Source organism: Megascapheus bottae, chromosome 5 (assembly GCF_031878675.1).
Source record: "Megascapheus bottae isolate mThoBot1 chromosome 5, mThoBot2.hap1, whole genome shotgun sequence".
Classification (NCBI taxonomy): Eukaryota; Metazoa; Chordata; class Mammalia; order Rodentia; family Geomyidae; genus Megascapheus; species Megascapheus bottae.
In genome coordinates, this window is record NC_143513.1 from 14,042,751 (window position 1) to 14,063,974 (window position 21,224).

At 34.0% G+C, this 21,224-nt stretch overlaps 1 protein-coding gene across 1 annotated transcript in view; it reads right to left on the reverse strand.

The window, feature by feature from the left end:
- Window positions 1–769: 769 nt before the first annotated feature.
- The window catches only part of Meox2 (mesenchyme homeobox 2), a 60,106-nt gene continuing 39,651 nt past the window's right edge, over window positions 770–21,224 (reverse strand). The window contains exons 2-3 of the mRNA XM_090332281.1: window positions 14,935–15,107; window positions 770–2,412 (exon numbers count right to left, since the gene is read on the reverse strand). Coding sequence (XP_090188407.1) covers window positions 2,188–2,412; window positions 14,935–15,107 — 398 coding nt within the window. The 3' untranslated portion in view covers window positions 770–2,187. The remainder of the gene's footprint in view (window positions 2,413–14,934; window positions 15,108–21,224) is intronic.

Genomic DNA, 21,224 nt, shown 5'->3' on the forward strand with positions numbered 1-21,224 from the left:
CTTCTATTAATTACAATAAAATATATGAAAAAAATAATAACACTGAATGAATAAGTAAACGATAGGGGTTTGGAAAATGCTTACTTATCATGTTCCTATATTTCTATTTTTAATTCATTGGGGAAAAGGTAGAAGCTTAGAATCCTTCCACATTCTTCTGATTATAACATAAAACAAATAGAAAATGGGATATATATAAATTTGTCTAGTCACACAATACATTTCTAATCATTCATGATAGTAAGTTTATTAATATTACACTGAATTGCTATCAGCAATTTCCCATGCGGCTGAGTCTATTTAATTCATCTCACCAATGTCTGGATGAGCACTTTCAATGCTATTGTTTTATTTGCAGATGCAGTGCAGTCTGCATACATGAAGCAATAGGTCTACAAACCAACATCACAAAAGTAAAATAACGTAAGTTAATTGAGTTAACTTGCTAATGTTGTACATACCTACTAAAATAGACAAGTATTCTATTTATCTAATTTGATAAATAATGTTCTCTACTTTTACTTTTTATTAATGAAGTACACAAAGAAATCCATATTCTACACTAGTCAAGATAGTTTTCAAAATGTCATAATTTTAGGTGCTCTTTTACTACTCAATAATTGATTCTTTTATTAAATATTAAAATTCAGAAATGTATACAATGCCCTAGTACTTCCATAAGGACTACATAAGAACAGATAATCTGAGACATTTTAAAGAGCTAATATATATGTATATATATGTTATAATTATGAAATCAGCCAGTGGTTTAACCCTGTAACCCTACTACTCAGGAGGCTATTCAGGAAGTTGAAATCTGAGGATTTCTATTTGAAGCCAGCCAGAAAGTCTGTGGAATTCTTATCACTAATAAATGATTTCAAAAAAAAGAAAAGCTGGAAGTGTATCTGTGTCTCAAGTGGCATAGCTCAAGCCTTGAACAAAAAGCTCAGGGACATTGCCCAGTTCCTGAGTTCAAACCCAAAATTAAAAAATAAATTTAATGAAAGCGCTGTAAAGAGATCAAAGTTATTTACAAAGATCATTTATTAAACTTTTTTTTCAAAATACAGTGATTGTTTTTGTGCACAAACACATTGTATATGAACAAGAATGTATTTTCACTGAACTTAATTTGGAGATATTTAGAAGTTTGTGTCATCTATCCACTTGAAGCATCAGCCTCGTTCTTCACCTTGTTTAATATCGTTACCAATAAAGGAAGAAAAATTTTCCTTGATAGCTAAATCACATCCACAAGAGCTATTATTTATAGAAATAAAATCAGACAATGTCCACCATAAAAAGTTCTTTCTGCAAGTTAACTGCATTTCCTATGATCCTAACGTTAATTTCCAAGCTATAAGATAGGAAAAATGGAGGAGCTAGGTTAAGTTTTATAATGTATTAGCAGCAGCAGTTGAGAGCAAATGCAACATAAGATTTGTTTTGTCTGTGGTACAAGAATATGTCCTATCAGACTCTACTGTATTTTCCTCTACTTGAACACAGTTAAGCACTTTGGTCTCTGAATGAAGAAGTGTATTAAACATACAAGAAGCTGTTGGGTGTCAATGTGGCTACCTATTTTCATTAACTAATATGAATGTATTGCTAAAATTAGTGAAGACAGAAAAATGACTTAAGAGTAATATATACAGAGTTAAAGTACATTTTTTTTTAAATCCACTTGGTGATTTCAGGCACTGTGGCTGTTCAGGATAAAATATTCATGGTTTATACTTGATAGCAATTTAAGTTTCAGTGCAAGCCAAAGCAAATATCCGCCCACTGTCAAAGGCATGATCTGTGCATTTGGAATGTTCAAAGTTCAAAATTTGATCTTTGGTATCTTCATTCTGGAAGCATCTTGATGTTGGTTTGTTTTTAAGTTCTCAAATTTGCTCTTGGTAGCAATTTAATTTTCAGTGCAAGCAAAAGCCAACACATACCTTTGCCACTGCCAAACATGCAATCAAACAGATTTGGACTACGGAAAGCAAATTTGCCTTCTTCATCTTCATTAAGAGGCACTTATTGTAAGACCGTCCACCAATAGGTGGATGTGATGTCTGGGTTCGATAATCGGCACTACTACAGTCATTTCTGTGTGTAAACGGTGTATGGGTAAGGCATGCCATCACGACGATTTCTTCCTGAGAATGGAGCTGGTCCTCTCTGTGGATATCATAAGTGAGCGGGCTCTGAGCTCTGGTCGCTGTCGTGACTGTCTTCGTTGGCTAGAGAGTCCCCTGTCTGCTGGAGGGTGGCCGCTCCAATGCCGGAAAGCTCAGATGGGAGGAGTGTTCCCTTTTTCACATTCACCAGTTCTTTTTCTCGGGCTGCTGCTCCTTGCTGTCCTCCTTTCACTCGCTTCCATTTCATCCTTCTGTTTTGGAACCAGACTTTCACCTTGAAGAGGAAGGGGGAACGGAACAAAACAAAACAATTAAGATGGCATTCTATCCTCCTTCAGACAGCAAAAAAAAAAGGATATAAGGGTTGACTCTGGTCAAAAGGCCTTGTACGCATGCATCAGCTGCTTCCACAGATGGTAACTCTGTTCTACTTAAAGATAGTGTACATTTAAAAGACGATTAATAATAATAATAATACATAGCTCTTCAAAGGCCTGTGCAAGTAAGGGACTGTTTAATTCATGTTGCCGTGAGAAATTTTTATTGGATCATTTTACCTCACACTAAGACTACTCTCATTTCTTTTAGAATTTAGTATTTAATTATTTCTTTTCTGCTTAAACTGTAACTCAAGAGGCAGAGGCATGGAGGATTACGGTCCAAAACCAGCCCAAGCAGTAAAATCTGTGAGAATCCACCAGCAAAATAAACAGCAAAATGTCAGCTGAGTGTATGGCTTAAGAGGAAGAAAGGAAACCAAGCAAGTACAAGACAGAGTTCAAATCCTGGTACAGGCAAATAAAAGAAAAAAATTAAAAGACACTATTTTATTTCTGAATAAAATGTTCATAATAAAAAAATTCTACATTTATCAAATGCTGATACTGTGCCTTATACTATGGAATTCCCATCAGGTCTAGCAAGACTTGATAGAAATTGTAATTTAATTTTCCTAATACATTTAATATGTCTTTTAGATTTCTTTTAAATATATATAATATATATATATATACGTATATATATGTATATACATATATATACAAAAATATTAGCAGGCAACCATTTACTGATACAATGATCATCAATAACAGAATTCTACTGCAATCCCTGTATCTTGATTAGCAGGAAAACTACATGAGTGGGTCATAGGCTGTTTGAGCACAGCTCAATAATGGAGAAAAACCATTTCCCAATATTGCCTAGATTTAATTCCCTGTCCATCCTAGTACAGAGGAGTTCTATTTGATTTACACATTGGTCAGCATTTGGAATTATCTGTGGTAGATTTTAAGTAATACGGCAACAATTCCTGTTATAAAATTTTTCCTCACACCATTTTAAAATACTTACCTTTTTCCTTAATGAATCAAGTTTCCCAAAGGCTATGGCTGTGCTGTGTTGCCTTCCTTTTCCAGTTCTCAATAGCTTTGACAAAACTGTGTGTCTTTATTGATGCAGTTTTATAATCAGTCTGAGTATCTAAGAGGGAAAATGCTGCTTTGTTTGTCTACATTGGAAATATGTGTATACTCCCTATTCATAGCTTAGAAAAATTATATCTATAAAAATACGTTGTGAATGACAAAGGAAAATATGCCGGGTTTTTAAAGACATTCGTATCAGTGATTTTTACATAACTTCATATGCTTTACCCAAGTTACTACAGATTTCTCAGGTGCTTGTGAGAGAAATCATGAGGTCATGCCTTATCATTTGGCCTGTACTAAAAGCCACCAATAATATACCACCCACGCATACATCATTTTACAACAAATAAGAAAAAGTAGTAAAAAAGTGATCAATTGAAAACAGTTAGCTAATGTTTACATTATTACTATTTAAAGAAAGACTCAATAGTAAGAAAGGTTTTTATTGTCTCTAATAAAATTTTTCTGGATAGTGTTAGCATCCTCTTTGTATTACAGAAGAGGAAGTTGAACATTTGCAATTCATCTGATTGTATAGGATAACTTAGTGTTCTTTCCCAAAATACAGTATTTTGTTGCCATTACTTTGAGCTGTTATTTTTTTTAAAGGTTTCAGGATATAAAAATCAAAGCCTTTCAATTCTGTGAACTCTGCATGATTTTTCTTGTGCAGGTAATTATCCTAATTGGTATAGTGTTTGTAAATATGACACAATTTTTTCTGCATTATAACTTTTGTAATTACACCACTCTGTGTAAGTGTCTACACAAGCTTATCTGCTGTATTAGATTAGCTCCACATGAAGTACATTATACTCTTGGTAGTTGCTTTTTGTGTAAATTTGAGAAAATGATAGCCCTTTTGACTATATTTATTTTTTATGTTCTTATGTTAAAAAAATCCAGTGATTAGTAGTGTGTTAGAGCAACAACAAAATAGGTTGGAATGATAAGTCTAGATATAACTACATCACAAATCTTCCCCACTTTAGGGTATTCACTGTCAAAACAAAATGGACTCAGAATAAGACATTTGTTATGAAGATTTTGGATTATACTGACATGTATAAAGCCTAGCTTCATATTTTAAAGAATAGTATTGTTATTCACTGCTGTCTTTGGTGTTACTAATAACCTCTATTAGAGACACTTGCGATGGTCCAGTAGCTGCTATCTGGCTCTATACTGACCCCCAGGGCATTCATTGCTCAGTACCACTTGCCACATGATTATTACAGCAAATGGCAGCTCATCTCTGTATTATTTTTGGCATCCTCTGTGTGATGGAGCTTTTATCTTAGCAACCCAGGGTAGAACACTAGGTTCTGAGGAACTGGGTCATCAAATCTTTTGAATACTAATCAGAATTGGAATTGAAATATTTGAGTGTGGTACACATGAAGTTCTATTATTTTATTTGTGCTTCAAATCAATGGTATATACTGGTCTGTAAAATTTTGTAAACTCTGGATAAATAGGTTATTGTATACTAAGAATCAGAATAATTAGAAAATGTTATTTTTATGAAAGCAAAGCGATGCAAATGAAGCATTGTCTTTGTTGTTCTGCAGACTATATTTCAACAAAGTATTTCTTATAACAAGAGTATAAAAGTGTGTGAGTAACTAATATTTTAAAACTCAGTTTAAAATTTTCAAACATTTGGGAAATGTTAATTATTTTATCCCTAGTCAACAAAATAGGGGATTTGTATTAAGAGTGCTTTGATGATCAGGCTACTCTTTAAATAAATGTGAAAATATGGGTTCATATCTTGAATGCTGTTTCAGTATAGAGAAGCCAGGGGAAATTTTGGTAATTAAATTGTTTGGATGATATAAAGCAGAATCCATAAATAATCTTTCTTTTCTGTCTACAAAAATATTATAAAGAAGAATTATATTCTCATTGGCTAAATATTAATTTCTAGTTTATATATTTGTAATTTTTTGGCTTATTTACTGATGATTGAATCCAGGACCCTGTATATGCTAATCACAGTCATTATCATTTGAGCTACATCCTAGTGGATTTTAGCTCTTTATTTAATTTAGTCATTCATATTATAGTTTTATATCTATGTTTTAATATCTTTTGTTTTAAAGTTCAAATTATAATACAGAAAAACAAAAATTAAACGTAAGTTTTGATTGTCATACAATTTCCTAAGTTACGCAGAGACATGTAAGTTGCAATAAATTTGAACTACAATAATGTAACAACCCATATTTATATAATACTATAAATTTCTATCTTTCGAAGAAACAAATGACCCTAAGCCCAAACATCTGGATGAAACTAAAAAATGTAGTGACATAACCAGATGTCTCCAAACATCTGGAATTTGTAGACTTAATATTCCAAATGTTTCCATTTTTATCTGAGTATGAGAAATACTGTAGTCACTGTCTGGGAAATATTTCTTCACATCTTTAAGATGTGAAAATATCCAAAGCATAATTTGCAAACATGATTTTCAGATTTAACTCTTGCCTCCCCAGTGACTGTTTGCCCGTGTCAGTTGATCTAGTACACCCAATGTGATAGATCCAGCCCAGATAAGTCATGGATGGGTAAAGTCAACAATTCAACTGAAGAGTTTGAACCATGAAGTATGAAGACAACAACACCACTGAATTGTTATTGTCTGAATAAATAGATTTGTGTCTGATTAAAAGAAGAAATTCCTACATTATACTGAAGAAGCAGATTGTAGTCACTAGAAAGGTCAGCCTTGTCATTTCTAGAGCAGCATGTTGGGTTGAAGGGTGTTCGCGTGGATATTGTAGTGTGTAGGTACTAGGAGATGGATTACGCCAAATGTCCAATTTCTGTTTACAGGGCTGATTCTCAATCTTTATTTTAGCAAAATAATTCTGAACTTGCAAACCAATTTCTGCCTTTATAATTTTCAGTCAGTTCTGTTTTTCAGACTTCTGTTTTTGTCTTACAAATCATGCTAATTAATGTAGCCATAAAAATTTACAACTTCTCATATATTTGAAGAAACTGAATAAACATTAGCCACTGTCAGCCACTGGCAAATAACATACAGAATAAGATAGAAGTCTTTATGACAGACAAATATATTGTCCATAAAATTTTATCTTTATGGACACTGTTGCATAATGTTGCATTGCTTCTTCTTCTTTCCAAAAATGAAGTCAAAGTAACTGTTCACATTATTAAAAACATTGTTAGAGGATCCATTCATTTTGGCTTAGTTTTTGAGACATGTAACAGTAAGATAATATATATCATATGTTGTATATTTAATATAATATATGCTATTTATGATATAGTATGTATACTATATAGTGTATATTATATATTGTATAGATCTTATATTTTATAATAACATATATTTCATAAAGTGTTCCATATTATCATTTCTGATAAAATGTAATGAAAATTTTATTAATATGAACAAAGTGAAAGTTCAATAGCCCTAATCTTATTTTTACTTAAGAATAAAATATAGACATTTGCTTGTGTTATGCTTAAATGACTTTTGTAAACTGAGTGAAAATAGCAAACGTAAATTAGGTGCTTTCCTTTGTTATTGTATTGCAAAAAGGGAATTCTTGGACACGTGAACTTTTTGCATTTGTACCTATATTATTCAAATTTCTGATGCCAAGCAGTGTAGAAGCTGTTTTAATAGCATGCATACCTTATAGAACAATGTTCAACAACAATTAGAAATATATCACTATCTATCTATATATATTGATTAGCAATTTCTTAACTTATAAGTAAAGTATCAATATAAATACTTCCTGCCTGAAAGTATGGAACTCATCATTCTTATAAATAAAGACAACCAATTTTCTATGATACTCATTTTTTTTTCTGTTTAGAGTGTATTTGAGCCTTTATCACCTTGGTCATTCTGCTTATTAGACTTAGAGAGTATTACATGTGACACAAGATTATTATGACAGCATTAAAAAGATAATTACTATTATTAACTAAATACATATCAATCTTTGAAATAGTCAATAATTTCAATTATTAGACAGTGATGAAAATTAGAAATATATATATATAATTATATGTATATGTCCAATATAACAACTAATAAAGGGATTCTAAATTCAAGTCCGTCCTTAATTGGATGTATCTCAGTGTTTCATGAGGAAACATGGTAGAGAAAACACTGACACAGTCTTCTACAGTCACATCTCAAGAAACTATCAGTTCTTTTCTGCTTGGCTTTATTACTTTTAGATGTCACAGCGTTTTTGCAAATATGGATCTGAAAAATCTATACATTTTTGATAAAAAAAATCTTGTGAAGATTACCTATACCAACACAAAACTTGCATGGGCTTCTCAAAATACCTTTAAGTTTCTCAGTTTAGTGATTTTTAACAGCATCTCAAAAAACATATGCATGGATGGGTAGTATAAAAAATGATGTGTATGTATCAAATTGTCTTTAATTGAGGACACATTAGCATTTCACTTCTTAGCATTGTACTTTAAGTTATAATTCTGTGATGGCATATTTCATAATGTTGTCATTAACTTATTAACAGTAACATTAAGTTACTGTTTATGCCAGGATACTGAGGAAATAAGGAAATAAAATTAACAAAATGCTTAGACTGGTGGGAATTATCAATATCCTTCTTTAAAATTAATTTGTTTAATGCTTACAGTAAGAATAGTAAAGCAAATGTTCATTTAAATACATGTATATAAGCACACATATTAAATATATACATAATGTGCACACACACCCATATATATATATAAGGTACAAATATGTATATGTGTAGGTGTATGTGTGTTCTTATGGAAATAGAACTATGCTTCTATCTAATTGTCTATATATGTATCATCTATGTATTTACAGAGAAAGAGTAAGGCGGATAGAGATAGAGAGAAAACAGAATTTTATAAGAAAACATATCTCAAGGGTGTAGGGCTTTACTTTCTAAAGTGTTCTTGTCAACATTATTTACAAATTCACTCTTTAGACCTATAAACTGCTGTGGATCAGTTGCTTGTTTTTCATTAGGTTACCTAGTACTGGCATTATTTCTAATAACTCAAGGATGGGTTAAGATACAGATTAACTCTGCATGGATCATGTGTTATTGAGTTTTTTAAACTATCTTCATGTATCCTATGAACTACAGTTCTTTTTGAGTTTGTCTTACAGACCTCATCAAAAATTGCTGATATGTATTGCTTATCTCTGAATTAAAAAGCCAGGTGCTGGTAGCTTATGCCTATAGTCATAACTATTCAGAAGGCTGAGATCTGAGGACTGCCTGCCGTTCAAAGCCATCAAGGATAGGAAAGTTTGTGAGACTCCTCTTTCTCATTAACCACCAAAAGGACTGAAGTAGAGTTGTTGCTCAAGTGGTAAACCCCTTGCCTGGAGGGAAAAATTCAAAGATAATACCCAGGCCCTGATTTCAAGCCCAAAATAAAAACAAAATTTTCAGAATTTTTTCTCATTTTGAATTTAGATTATTTCTCTCTTATCATCAGTATTCCCTCTACCCTATAGGGTTTTTTTTTAAATTTTTTCCAGTTAGTATTGAAATTAGCTGAACACAATAAACTAAGCAAACATGTTTGTGTCACTCCAAGTGACTTACATACTGCTATAAATGAAAGGAACAAATGTTTTAAAATCAGGGGTTAGATAGGTAATCTTTATCAATTCGGATATAAAATATGCTAAATAGCTAAGCATATTCCCACAATTTCATAGAAATAATCGTACAATAGTAATCCTACAAAGAGGAGGAGATGCAGAGCAAAGGATGAAGCACCAAATATGGTTCAAAAAAATCTCATTTATAAGCATCCAAGAATGGATGACTGTTGTGAAAACACTTGGCTTTGCACCATGTAATGATTTATGAGTACCAAACAAAGCATAATGTCTCTCACTTCCCCTGGTGGAGATGATCCAACTGGGTGGGATTTCCCATTTATATTGGCAGAGAGGCACATGAACCTGTTTATTCCGATGATTTTAGATAGTTTAGAAATCTACAATACTGTGCCTTTCATTAGCTCTGTGAGAAAAAAAAATTTAGAAAGTAAGAAGTCTATAATATCTTCTTTATTTGGCAGCATTCACTATAAAATGTCCATTTTATGGTCTATTGACACATGAAGAAACGCTACACATCTCTGGCCATAAAAGAAATGCAAATCAAAACAATTTTGAGATTCTACCATTTAGAATGGCCATTATCAAGAAATCTAATAGCAACAGATGCTGGCAGGGATGTGGCAGGAGAGATCACTACTACACTTGTTGGTGGGGGTGTAAACTGATTCAACCACTCTAGAAAGCACTATCAAAAGACTAAACATAGAGCTCCCTTATGACCCAGCAATCACACTCCTTGGCATTTACCCAAATGTCCAGAAACAGGGTATACTAACACTACCAGCACAACTATGTTCATTGCAGCATTATTTACCATAGCTAAGATATGGAATCAATCTAGATGCCCCTCAGTAGATGAATGGATCAAGAAAATATGATACACAATGGAATTCTATGCTGCCATCAAAAATGACATCCCCTCATTCCTAAAGAAATGGAAAGACTTGAAAAAAATCATATTAAGTGAAGTAAGCCCGACCCAAAGGAACATATGCTCCATGGTTTGTCTCATTTGTAATAATTAGTACACATCTAGGACTCTCCTAGTAGAGGATCACAATAACTCAGAACCTATGTACATATGGTCATATAGGATGAGACTGAACAAAATGAACTCTAGTGTATGGAAACAAGAGATTTATCTTTGTGATTGTTATCAGTGTTCTATGTGTAGTTATTTTTTCTCATTTTTTTCATGTGGTTACTGTATCTGACTTTGTTATTTGGTGTATTGAGTACACACTTATTTTTTTATTTGAAATAGGGAAGAGAAGAGAAGGAGAAAATAAGATGTTTGGGAGAGGGTTGGGGGAGGGACCGGGAGACAAAAACATAAGAAAGGGTATCAGTGTTCAGGAAAACAGGTACCAGCTACCTGACAAATGTAACTGTAATCTCTCTACATATTAACCTGACAATAAAATAAAAATAATTTTTAAAATGTCCATTTTATAAGGCATTTCACATGCTCCTACAGCTGCCCACTGATGTACAGCTGTACATCTTCCCACTGAGATACAAATAGAAGCACTGTTTACATCCATCAGGATGGAGAAAAAACAAAAGCAAGTTTGTCCAACTTGAAAATACCTTGTGATAGTAACTTAGTTGGACTGAAAGGCTTTTTAATGCATTCTGACTGGCTGCCAATTCAAGAATACTAACTATTGATGTTCAGTACATAAGACTGCATTTGTAAACTGAAAATTATAAGTTGAAAGATTACTAGGCTAATAATGCTCACAGAGCAGTATTATTTTGAAGTTCAACTTTGTTTGGGGGGCTCTCTCTTTCTTAACATAAAATAATTTTCTTTAATGTCTGCCTGTTAACATGAATTATTTGCAAGGCTCTCTCTCTCTCTCTCTCTCTCTCTCTCTCTCTCTCTCTCTCTCTCTCTCTCTCTCTCTCTCTCTCTCTCTCTCTCTCTCTCCCTAGCTTTCTCTCTCTCATATTTTGGCCAAATGAAGTTTGAAACAGAATTATAAGAAAATTATTATTATGTAACATATTTGTGAAATTTTATGACTGTTCTTCAAGTAGGAATAGGAAACTTCAAGTCTGAAGTAATATTTAAGGGTACAGTATATCTTACATTGTATAAAAGAAATGCCTAGTAACTGTCCTAACTATATATCTGTAGCCTATCTAAAATGTGGAGCCCATATACTCCTCAGTGGTAAAAAAATTTAGGAGTAGCACAAACAGTATTTTTTATAGGAATAAATGATTTACTGGTAAACACATAAAATTTCTGGAGGGAAGTATGTGAAGGACTAGTTCTGATTTTAAAGTAGGTGTGGATGTGTATTTGTATTTGTTTCTTTAAAACCATTCTTCTATAGATCAAGAATAGTTGATAGTCATTATTCTTCCCTATATAATATACATATGTACTTTGCCTGTGCATTTGGGTTTTGAAAATTTCAGCTAAAGCCAAGAAAAATATTCTAGACTCTGAATGTTTTTAAGGGAAATATGTGACTATATGAATTTAGAGATAGTTCTGATGCATGTGGTTTTGTTATTTGATTAAATATTATAAAATTTTAAATATAGAAAAGTAAGTATTTTTGCATAATTAAAATTTTCAGATGTTTATTTCTAATTAAAACATTTCATATATAAAAATCATATGAATATTTCCATAGGATAAAGGGAATCAAGACATAGATTATACAGGTAAACATTAATCATAATACAGCAAGTCAAAGTAATGGGATGATTGTGCATTGGTTTGAATGATTATTGTCCTTCAAATTTCTACATTGAAATCCTAACTCTCGAAGTGTTGTATTAGGACCGGGGTATTTGGATGATTAGACTTTAGGAGCAGTTCCCTCATTCATTACTCTTAGGAAAGAGACTCTGGAGAGCTAAGTAGCCCCACTGGTCATATGAGGCTATAAGAAAATGATGATTTGTTATGAAGAAACAGCATCTTACCACTTATCAAACCTCCAGAGCCTTGACCTTTCTATTGGTCAGAATTGTTAGAAACTTCTCTTGTGTATTAGCCACTTAACCTAAAGCAATTTGCTGTAGCAATTCCAACACAAGCAGTAAGCTGTACCTCATTTTACAAGGATGAATTTAAAGAAATCAGTCTAACTTTTGTCTGAGGCCTAAACCTTGAGAAAATAAGCTAAAATGATTTCACCCAATGAAGAACTTCGGGTTTTGGAGGACTATGCTAATGGATCTTTAAGTACAACAAAACATTATTGAATCATAGAATATTTTTCTGATAAATCCAGTACAACAAAATTCCACCCGAAAAAAATAAAGCCTTGGCTCCTTAATCTACTGGATGACCACAGTTTAAGAATAAAATTATTACTTAGCATAATCTGATCATTTCCCATTCAACCTAGTCTTCTGGTTTCCATACTTGTCATGTTTTTTTAAATATACGTTTCATTTTTTGTATCCTAGGGCCTCTAGCCTTTATTTTTGTGCTTATTTTAAGATTTTACTTCTAGCGCCTCTCCCAATAGCATGCATATGTGTATGTGTCTGTGTGTCTGTTACAATGAATTAATTCAACACGCCTTGCATAGTATACTAAATATTTATTTGCAGGAGGATAGCTGTGTTCTAAAGTTTATGCTAAAACTCTTTCAAATCCATTATACCATGAATGTAAAAAAAAAAAGAATAAGCACAAAATATCTACTCTGCTTTTGGCTGCAAGTATAGCATTGCATAGGAAGGAAAGTACACTGTAGTTCTTCACTTCCTTGATATGTTACCAAAAGCATGGCTGCATGTCTTGGAATTTATTCTCTCTGTATGCCTCAGTATATGGAGTGCTTTCCATTCTTATTTTTCAGTTCCCAGATGAAATATTTAAATTATAAATAAAATAGTTCTCTAATTTTGGATCCTATTTTCCAATATGCTAAATGCCGAGATTTTATAGGAAGAACTTTGTGTATAAGATGAGGGGAAGGAAATTTTGTGCTCCATTAACTTAGGGACTAGTCATAATATTTAATAAAATGTAAACTGCCAACAAATAAAACCACATAAAAGTGCTCCTCTGTGTGTTTCCATTACTCAGAATAGCCTACCAAAGCTGAAATCTGAACATTAACAGAAAATGATTATTTAAGTAATTGGAGAAAGTCACTTGCTCTCATGAGGTTTGTACTCATTTGTCCACACCCTGCTGATATGTTCTTGGTCCCAGTTGGGGTTTGGGGAAGAGGTATGTCCAGTCAAAGAGGAAATGAAACTCCTGCTCCAAGAATGCCAGTAATACTTGCACCATCCCTAAAGTTCTCTGCATTTTCCTTTCAGCAATGTTTTTTTTTCTGAATATTAGCAACTATTAACCATCAGAAGACTAGTGTCTCTGACGGCAAAGCAGAAGCTCTGGAGTGGGCTCTGTGTTCTAATATACTACATCATTTGTCATTCAAATGAAGTCTAAGAAATGCACATACAAAGTAATTTAAAAATAATGACTTTGCTCTCATTCACTGGTATCCACAGAACACTACCAGTTATAGAGTTTTGAATAAGTGCCAGGCTTTTAAATTACTGATACTAACATAATTTTAGAGTTATTCTGGTAAGAGGACAGCCATATTTACCAGTGACCTATGTCTCCTTGGCCTCCTGTCATTACCTAGAATACTTGTACTTATGCTGCACCATTTGGCCATTTCCAAACCTTAGTGTGTGAATGGAAGTAACACAGATCATTTCCAGGTGAAAATATTTAGAGGTCAGTTCATGAGAACTTGAAACCCTAATTTCCCTTCTGTGTTTACCTGAGACACCCATGTTGAGATGTATGATGGTCAGATGGAGTCTTTGAATGAGTATTTGAATTCTAGACTTGTGGAGATGTTTTGGAAAGTAAGCAAAAAGATGATGTTGGTGGGGTTTTCTTCAATTGAGGTTGATGATTGTTGTATTCCAGCATCACATATCTGATCCTGATCAGTACTGTGATACATTGGAGATTTTGATATATAAGTACAATAAATCCTTCACCATACGACACCATAATATTAAAAAATGATATTTTCAGCCAGTTGCCTGTGGCTCATTTCAGTAATCATAGTTACTCAAGAGGCTCAATCTGAGAATCATGGTTCAAAGCCAAGCCCAGGCAGGGAAGTCCATGAGACTATTATCTCCAATTAACCACTAGTAGAAGTGGTGCTGTGGCTCAATTGGTAGAGTGCTACCCTTGATCTGATGAGCTCAGGGTCAGCGTCCAGGCTCAGAGTTCAAGCCCCACAACCACCACCACCAACAACAAAAATCAATCCAAAATACAGAAAGTCATCACCTCAAAATAGTTTCTTCTTAAACTCAGTTAATCTAAATGTTTTCTTTAAAACAATATTATAGGGGCCGAGAGTTTGGCTTAGTGCTAGAGTGCTTGGACGGAGACCTGTGTTCGATGCCTCAGAACCACATACATAGGGAAAAAAAAACCGGAAATGGTGCTGACGCTCAAGTGGTAGAGTTCTAGCCTTGAGAAAGTCCAAGGACAGTGCTGAGGCCCTAAGCTCAAGCATAGGACTGGCAAAAAAAAATAATATTATATTATCTTTGATATTTTAATGATATTTCTGACCAGATTATTCTTCATGTAATAGTGCACCCAGCTTCCAGATGTTGCAAACAAGGATCTAAATATTCCAAAAAGGACAAAAGATTCTTGACCCAAACCAAATAAAAAGATCATACAATGACAGTCTAGCTTTACCTGTCTTTCAGTGAGATCTAGATTCACTGCTATCTCATATCGTCTCAGTCGGGTCAAATAATTATGATGGGCAAATTCTGCTTCAAGTTCTCTGATTTGCTCTTTGGTAAAAGCTGTCCTTTCTTTCCTTGGTTTGCTGTTGACTTCTGACTTGTAATTTCCTTCCTGGGAGTCTGAAACAAAAGAATAAAAGACTGATTTTAATGCAGTCACTCAAACATGCAGTCACATCTTCCTTAAGTAACTTGTGTCCTACCTTACTGGATACTTGGCTAGAAAACACAACAAAGTTGATTTTACTTGATAGGTGAAAATATAGTCTTATTTAATTAACTACCCTCCAGTGAGTCACAGCCATATTTGGGGACCTTTTAGTTTGCTTTACACAAAATATATGCAAAAATTGGCCATTTATCTTATATTATTGTAATAGTAAAACAAATCAAAGCCTGTTCAACAAGAAATGTACTCACTGTCTTATATATGTAACTGTAATCCTTCGATAAAATCCTTCAACAATAAATTAAATTAACTTTAAAAAGAGTTCAAAAGCAGAAAAGAAGAAAATGATTATAGATAAGAAATGTTGCCTTAACACATTTATTTGAGATATAAGTATGATCAACTTCTTAAACAAAGAAGGAAACCAGCACATGGATCTACTATCAATCAAATGTTGGACAACAAGATAAGATTTCAAGCTTGAACTAAGCACATGTAAAAGTGTCTGAACACTTCTGTCTTCTATTTAAATATGATCATATTTCTGATTTACAATGAAAATTTGTAGAGAAAGCTATAGAGAATATTTTGTTTATATCAACAAAATATAGTTTCAAGTGTTTTTCATTATACATGTAGGTACATATAATCATATATATATATATATATATGATTAAAAGAGTTGTTTGTACAATGCCTATCACAATGTATCTATTTTTATAATGCCACTGAGAAAAACACCAATGTTTTGAAGTATAGAAATCTAACTTTTATCTTCAGGAATCAGTACATAATTGATATATCATTTTTTTTGCCAATCCTGGGTTTTGAGCTCAGGGCCTGAGCACTGTCCTTGGGCTTTCTCAAGGCTGGAATTCTACCACTTGAGCCACAGCACCACTTCTGGCTTTTTTCTATGTACGTGGTACTGAAGAATTGAACCTAGGTCTTTGTGCATGCTAGGCAAGCACTCTACTACTAGTCCAAACTCCCAGCCCATGTTTTTTATTCTTATGATACATCTCCAGGGAGAATTTAATTTATCATTCTGATGCCCTTGGGATGGAAAATAAATGATTAGGCTTAATAGAGTAAACAGAACATGAATCTATAATGGAAAGGTACTTGCATGTATCAAGCATCTCCAGTTCAAGTAAGTCATGTCACATTTTGTCTTTAGTGAAATACCAATCCAAACAAGATTGTTTTAAAATGCTAGTGTTCTCCAAATTATGTATATTTTGTAAGTGTTATTTTAGCACAAAATGAGCTGCAATGCCATCATCACATGGAAAAACACAGAAGTCTCCCATGATTGCAATGACAGAATCATACAGGAAAACTAACAAAGAAACAGTAATATTTTAATTGCAGTTTTGAAATGTTTTCTTCATATCAATTAGTTGTAAAAGGAAGTTACTTTTTGAATGCAATTCCATATGTAAATACCATGCTATTTTGACAAGACTCTCACACACACACACACACACACACACACACACACACACACACACACAATCTTCCTTGTCTCATTTACATTCATGCACCACACATTTACCCTTTTTTATTCTCTCTCATTCCCTCACCTCTGCCCACGAATTCCTAAACACCACACAGGCATATTTCACTTTCCTGGACATTCATTTCTGCTAAAGTTTGTGTTAGTTGTTGAAAGGATTTCACTGTACTATTTCACACATACCAATATACCATACTTCAATTGGACTGACCATTCTACCTTCAGTATTTGTGCTCCCGCCAGTCCCATATGCCCTATTATACACCAGCTTCCATGAGTTTGGATTTTCCATCTCTATTTACAGGTGCAGTATATTTTGGCATTTGTTCATATTCTAACATTATTTTTCATTGCCCCCAATTTCTAATCACCTCATGTATTCCCACAATCACATAATTGATAAATACAAGATAGATAAAAATGATTTTATATATACTTGTTTCATTTAGTGGTGCTGAAATATACCAAGCAGCACAAAACCGATGTGTGTGTGTGTGTGTGTGTGTGTGTGTGTGTGTTTGTGTGTGTTCTTTTCCTTTTTGTGTGACTTCATGGGCCATGTACCTCTACCTAATAGAAATCTACTCTACAGGGCACTTTAATGTAAACACACTTATTTTGATTCTTAGAAGTGTTTATATTGATCACATGTGAAGTTTTCTAGGAGTATCATAGGCAGTAGTAAGAGCTTACCTTAGCATATGGGCATATTTACAAATTCTTTTGCCTTCCATGGATTGAGAAAGTTTCAATGGCTGGCAGGCAGACTGGTACTGCCAGAAATTTCTCATCATTCACATTCTGGGCTTGTCACTTATTTTAATGCTGATTAGCCTCCTACTTTGGCAAATCAAAGGAGAATTTAATCTAGTATAAAATGTGTTTTGGGCTATGGCACACACAGGTTGTTTTCACCTCATAGGGAGCCAGTGAGATCAGGTGAGTTATGCAACAAATCAACTGTGAGGACACAAATAAGCATATGTGCACAACTCCAACCTTCTTGGCTCACAGTAGAAACTACAGCCCATCTCACACATTTGTATTGCCTCATATTTGACAACAACCTACAATTAATGTATTGAGTTATTCTGACAAGAAAACTTCAAAATAAATGCTTTAACAAAAATTTTCACTCTAGCCTTCATTGAATTTGAATACTAGATAACAAACCTATTTCTTTTTTCCTGATTTCTTTTCCAGTCCCGGGGCTTGAACTCAGTGCCTGAGCACTGTTCTTGGGCTTGGGCTTTCTCAATTAATGCTCCACCACATAAGCCACAGCAGCACTCCCAACTTTTCTATGTATGTAGTACCAAGGAATCAAATCTAGGTCTTGGCTCATGCTAGGCAAGCACTCTATCACTAGGCCCAATTCCTGGCTCCCCTCTCTCTTTTTTGCCAGTCCTGGCACTGGGGCTTGATATTACAGACTAGGCACTGTCCTTGAGCTCTCTCAAGCTAGAATTCTACCACTTGAGCCACAGCACCACTGCTGGTATTTAGTACTGAAGAATTGAATCCAGGGCTTCATGCATGCTAGGCAAGCACTCTACCACTAGGCCACACTCCCAACCCCCTTATCTGTCTCTACATTGAAGGCATTTTCAAGATTTACCCTGATTACTAAAAACTGAAACTGAAGATCACAGCTCAAAGCTAGAAAAGTCTTTAAGATTCATCTCCATTTAACCACCAGAAAGCCAGAAGCAGAGGTGTGGGTTACGTGGAAGAGCCAGTCTTGAATGAAAACCTAAGAGACAGTGACCACACCCCAGCACACACACACACACACACACACACACACACACACACACACACTCAGACACACACATTTCCATGGATTGTTCCAGAAAACCAAGAATTATATCATGGCACAGAATATTCTGATAACAAGTCCCTCTAAGAAGTATTTATGTTTCCATTTGAATCAAAGCAACTATTTGCCTGTTGGAGCTACTCTGCCTAAAATCAGTGGTTTACTAGTCCTGATGTGTACACAAATCTTTTCCCTTCAGTCAAGCAACTCCGGAAACTGACAGCAAATCCAGCACATTTTCCTCATGAACAATTCAATCTGAATGACTCATGGTTAGCACATTCCCTTATGTAAGCATGAATGTACAAATTCACATTGTGAAAAGCCTATTAACTTTATCTTTCTTTGAAATCAATCTCTTCCCATGTTTGCAATATTTAAAAATATTTCATTTGTACACACACCATATCTATCTGCACAACCAGAAGTGTACAACAGCAAGTTTATATATTTACTGACTGGATTTAATCAAAGTCTGTGCATAACTCAACACTTATATCCAAAAATCATTTCCTAAATTCCTGAATTCCCAACTGCAATTGCTCACAAAGTGAAATCTAGTGACTAAAATGAAGTGCGATATTCACACTAACATTTATAACAATCACCAAACAGAATGATTAATTTGCATTGAATAAATTATTAATTTGCACAAATATATTTTCCTTTTTGGAATCAATATGGAAGAAGACCTTCAGTGATATTGAGATAGTACCAATGTCCCATAATTCAATGGAACTTTATTGTGATATGTGATTCACTGTTGTCAACCACATTCTACTCACTCCAGTGGAAGGCAGTGTTGGACTGTTTCCTGGTGTGTGTGTGTGTGTGTGTGTGTATCATCTATCTATCTATGTATATATATACATATATGTGTATACATATATGTATGTATATATATATACATGCTTTTATATACTTTTTTTTAAGTTTAACACTTGTAAACCAAGAATTCTTAAGCCATGTAGTTTTTGGCCTGTTTTCTGTTTTTGTTTTTTAAATACTATTGTTGTTTGTACAGCATTTTTCCTAAAATTTATCACTGGTGGACCAAAATGTCTCTATTCTTTTCACCTGATGAGCTATTTCTTGGTGGAAAATAGGTACAAGACTCGGACTAGGCTTTTGGCAACTTGCACATCTGCCTTGATCTGTTTTCCAGCTGTTTCAGCAGAGGTAAAGCTCCCTTTCTCTTTTCAAACCTTCTATATCCCTTGCCAAATGGTAAATATTGATGGGGAATTGGGAAAACTGCCTTTCTTTCTTTCCTACAACAACAAACAAAATGCCACCATCTGTACAGGATATTCTCAGGTAACATATTGCTACTGTTGATTTATTTTTCATCTCAGATACTTTAGCTCACGGGCATGTGTATCCTTGCACTCTCTCTACACATTGAGGATAATGGTGACTTGGATGTTCAGGTATCCTCAGATCCCTAATATTTTCCTCTCTGGACCATGGCTCATTAAAGGAGTCTGCCATATTTCCTATGGAGGGTAAAAAATTGCCCTCTGGGTATCATTTCGGTCTAATGTTTAGACTTCTCCATGTGTGATTTTTTTTTAAATTTCCCCTAGCATGCAAGAGGATGCCAAAAGATAATCATGTTTTATTGAAAGTGAGCGAAGTGAGGGCTTGGTCTGTTTGCTCGTGCAACAGAATGTCTTTCAACAAAAGGAGAAATAAAGCACAATGAAGCATCTTCTTAGCTACTCTGAGTAAACTTAACTCGTTTAAATAAGGAACATAGCTTACTTATGTCTATAAAATGAAAAAAATGTGATATCTTTATAAATTCTTCTAAAAATGAATTCTTGGTCTATATTCTGAAGGGAAAGTAAAATACTAAGACAATATATTTCAGGACCTGGGCACTGTCCTTGGGCTTTCTCAAGGCTAAAGCTCTACCACTTGAGCCACAGCACCATTTCTGGATTTTTTTCTATGTATGTGGTACCCAAGAATTGAACCCAGGTCTTTGTGCATATTAGGCAAGTATTCTACCCAAACTCCTGTCCCCCACATTTTTTATAACAATAATGTTATATAATAAGCTACTTACAACAGAGATTTCTGCTTTGGGTCCACAAAACCGCACAAGGCTGTAAGTGGAGGAAGCTAATATTTTGAATATGGGCATACACATTGTGGGTAAAGGCAGAAAGGTTATCAAAATAGAACTAACAACACTAGTAATTTGTATATTTAAACAGGAAATTTCTTTCTTTATAGACATTGTATCCAAATTGATACTTCAGCTTCTTAATGAGTGGGCATTTCTGTCTTGTAATTACAAAAATAAGAACCATTTTTCTCAAGGCTTTTTAAAATCCTCTAGTCAATCCACAGCCACTTTGTAAACCACAGCCCAGTAGTTACTATTACTGATGAATGCAAATACTATTGTATTTACTCTAGTAGACTATTTTATATATGTAGTGGTAGAAAAATTAGGATTGAAAGCTGGTGTGCCAAATGTTGTATAGAATAACATTAACAAACTCAGGTTAGTTCCTGTAGTTCTGACTTCAAAGAAAGTGCAGCTCTGTGACTAGCTTCTCTTATAGCAAACCCAGTTTTATATACCACAAAAAGGAAATCAGCATAGTTTTGTCAAATAAATTGCCATAATATGATTTGTCTTCAAATGGGGTAAGATATTTCTATATCTAGCCTAGAGAGTATCTGTTGGTAGAGAGCATTATTTCAGCTGATGGTCTC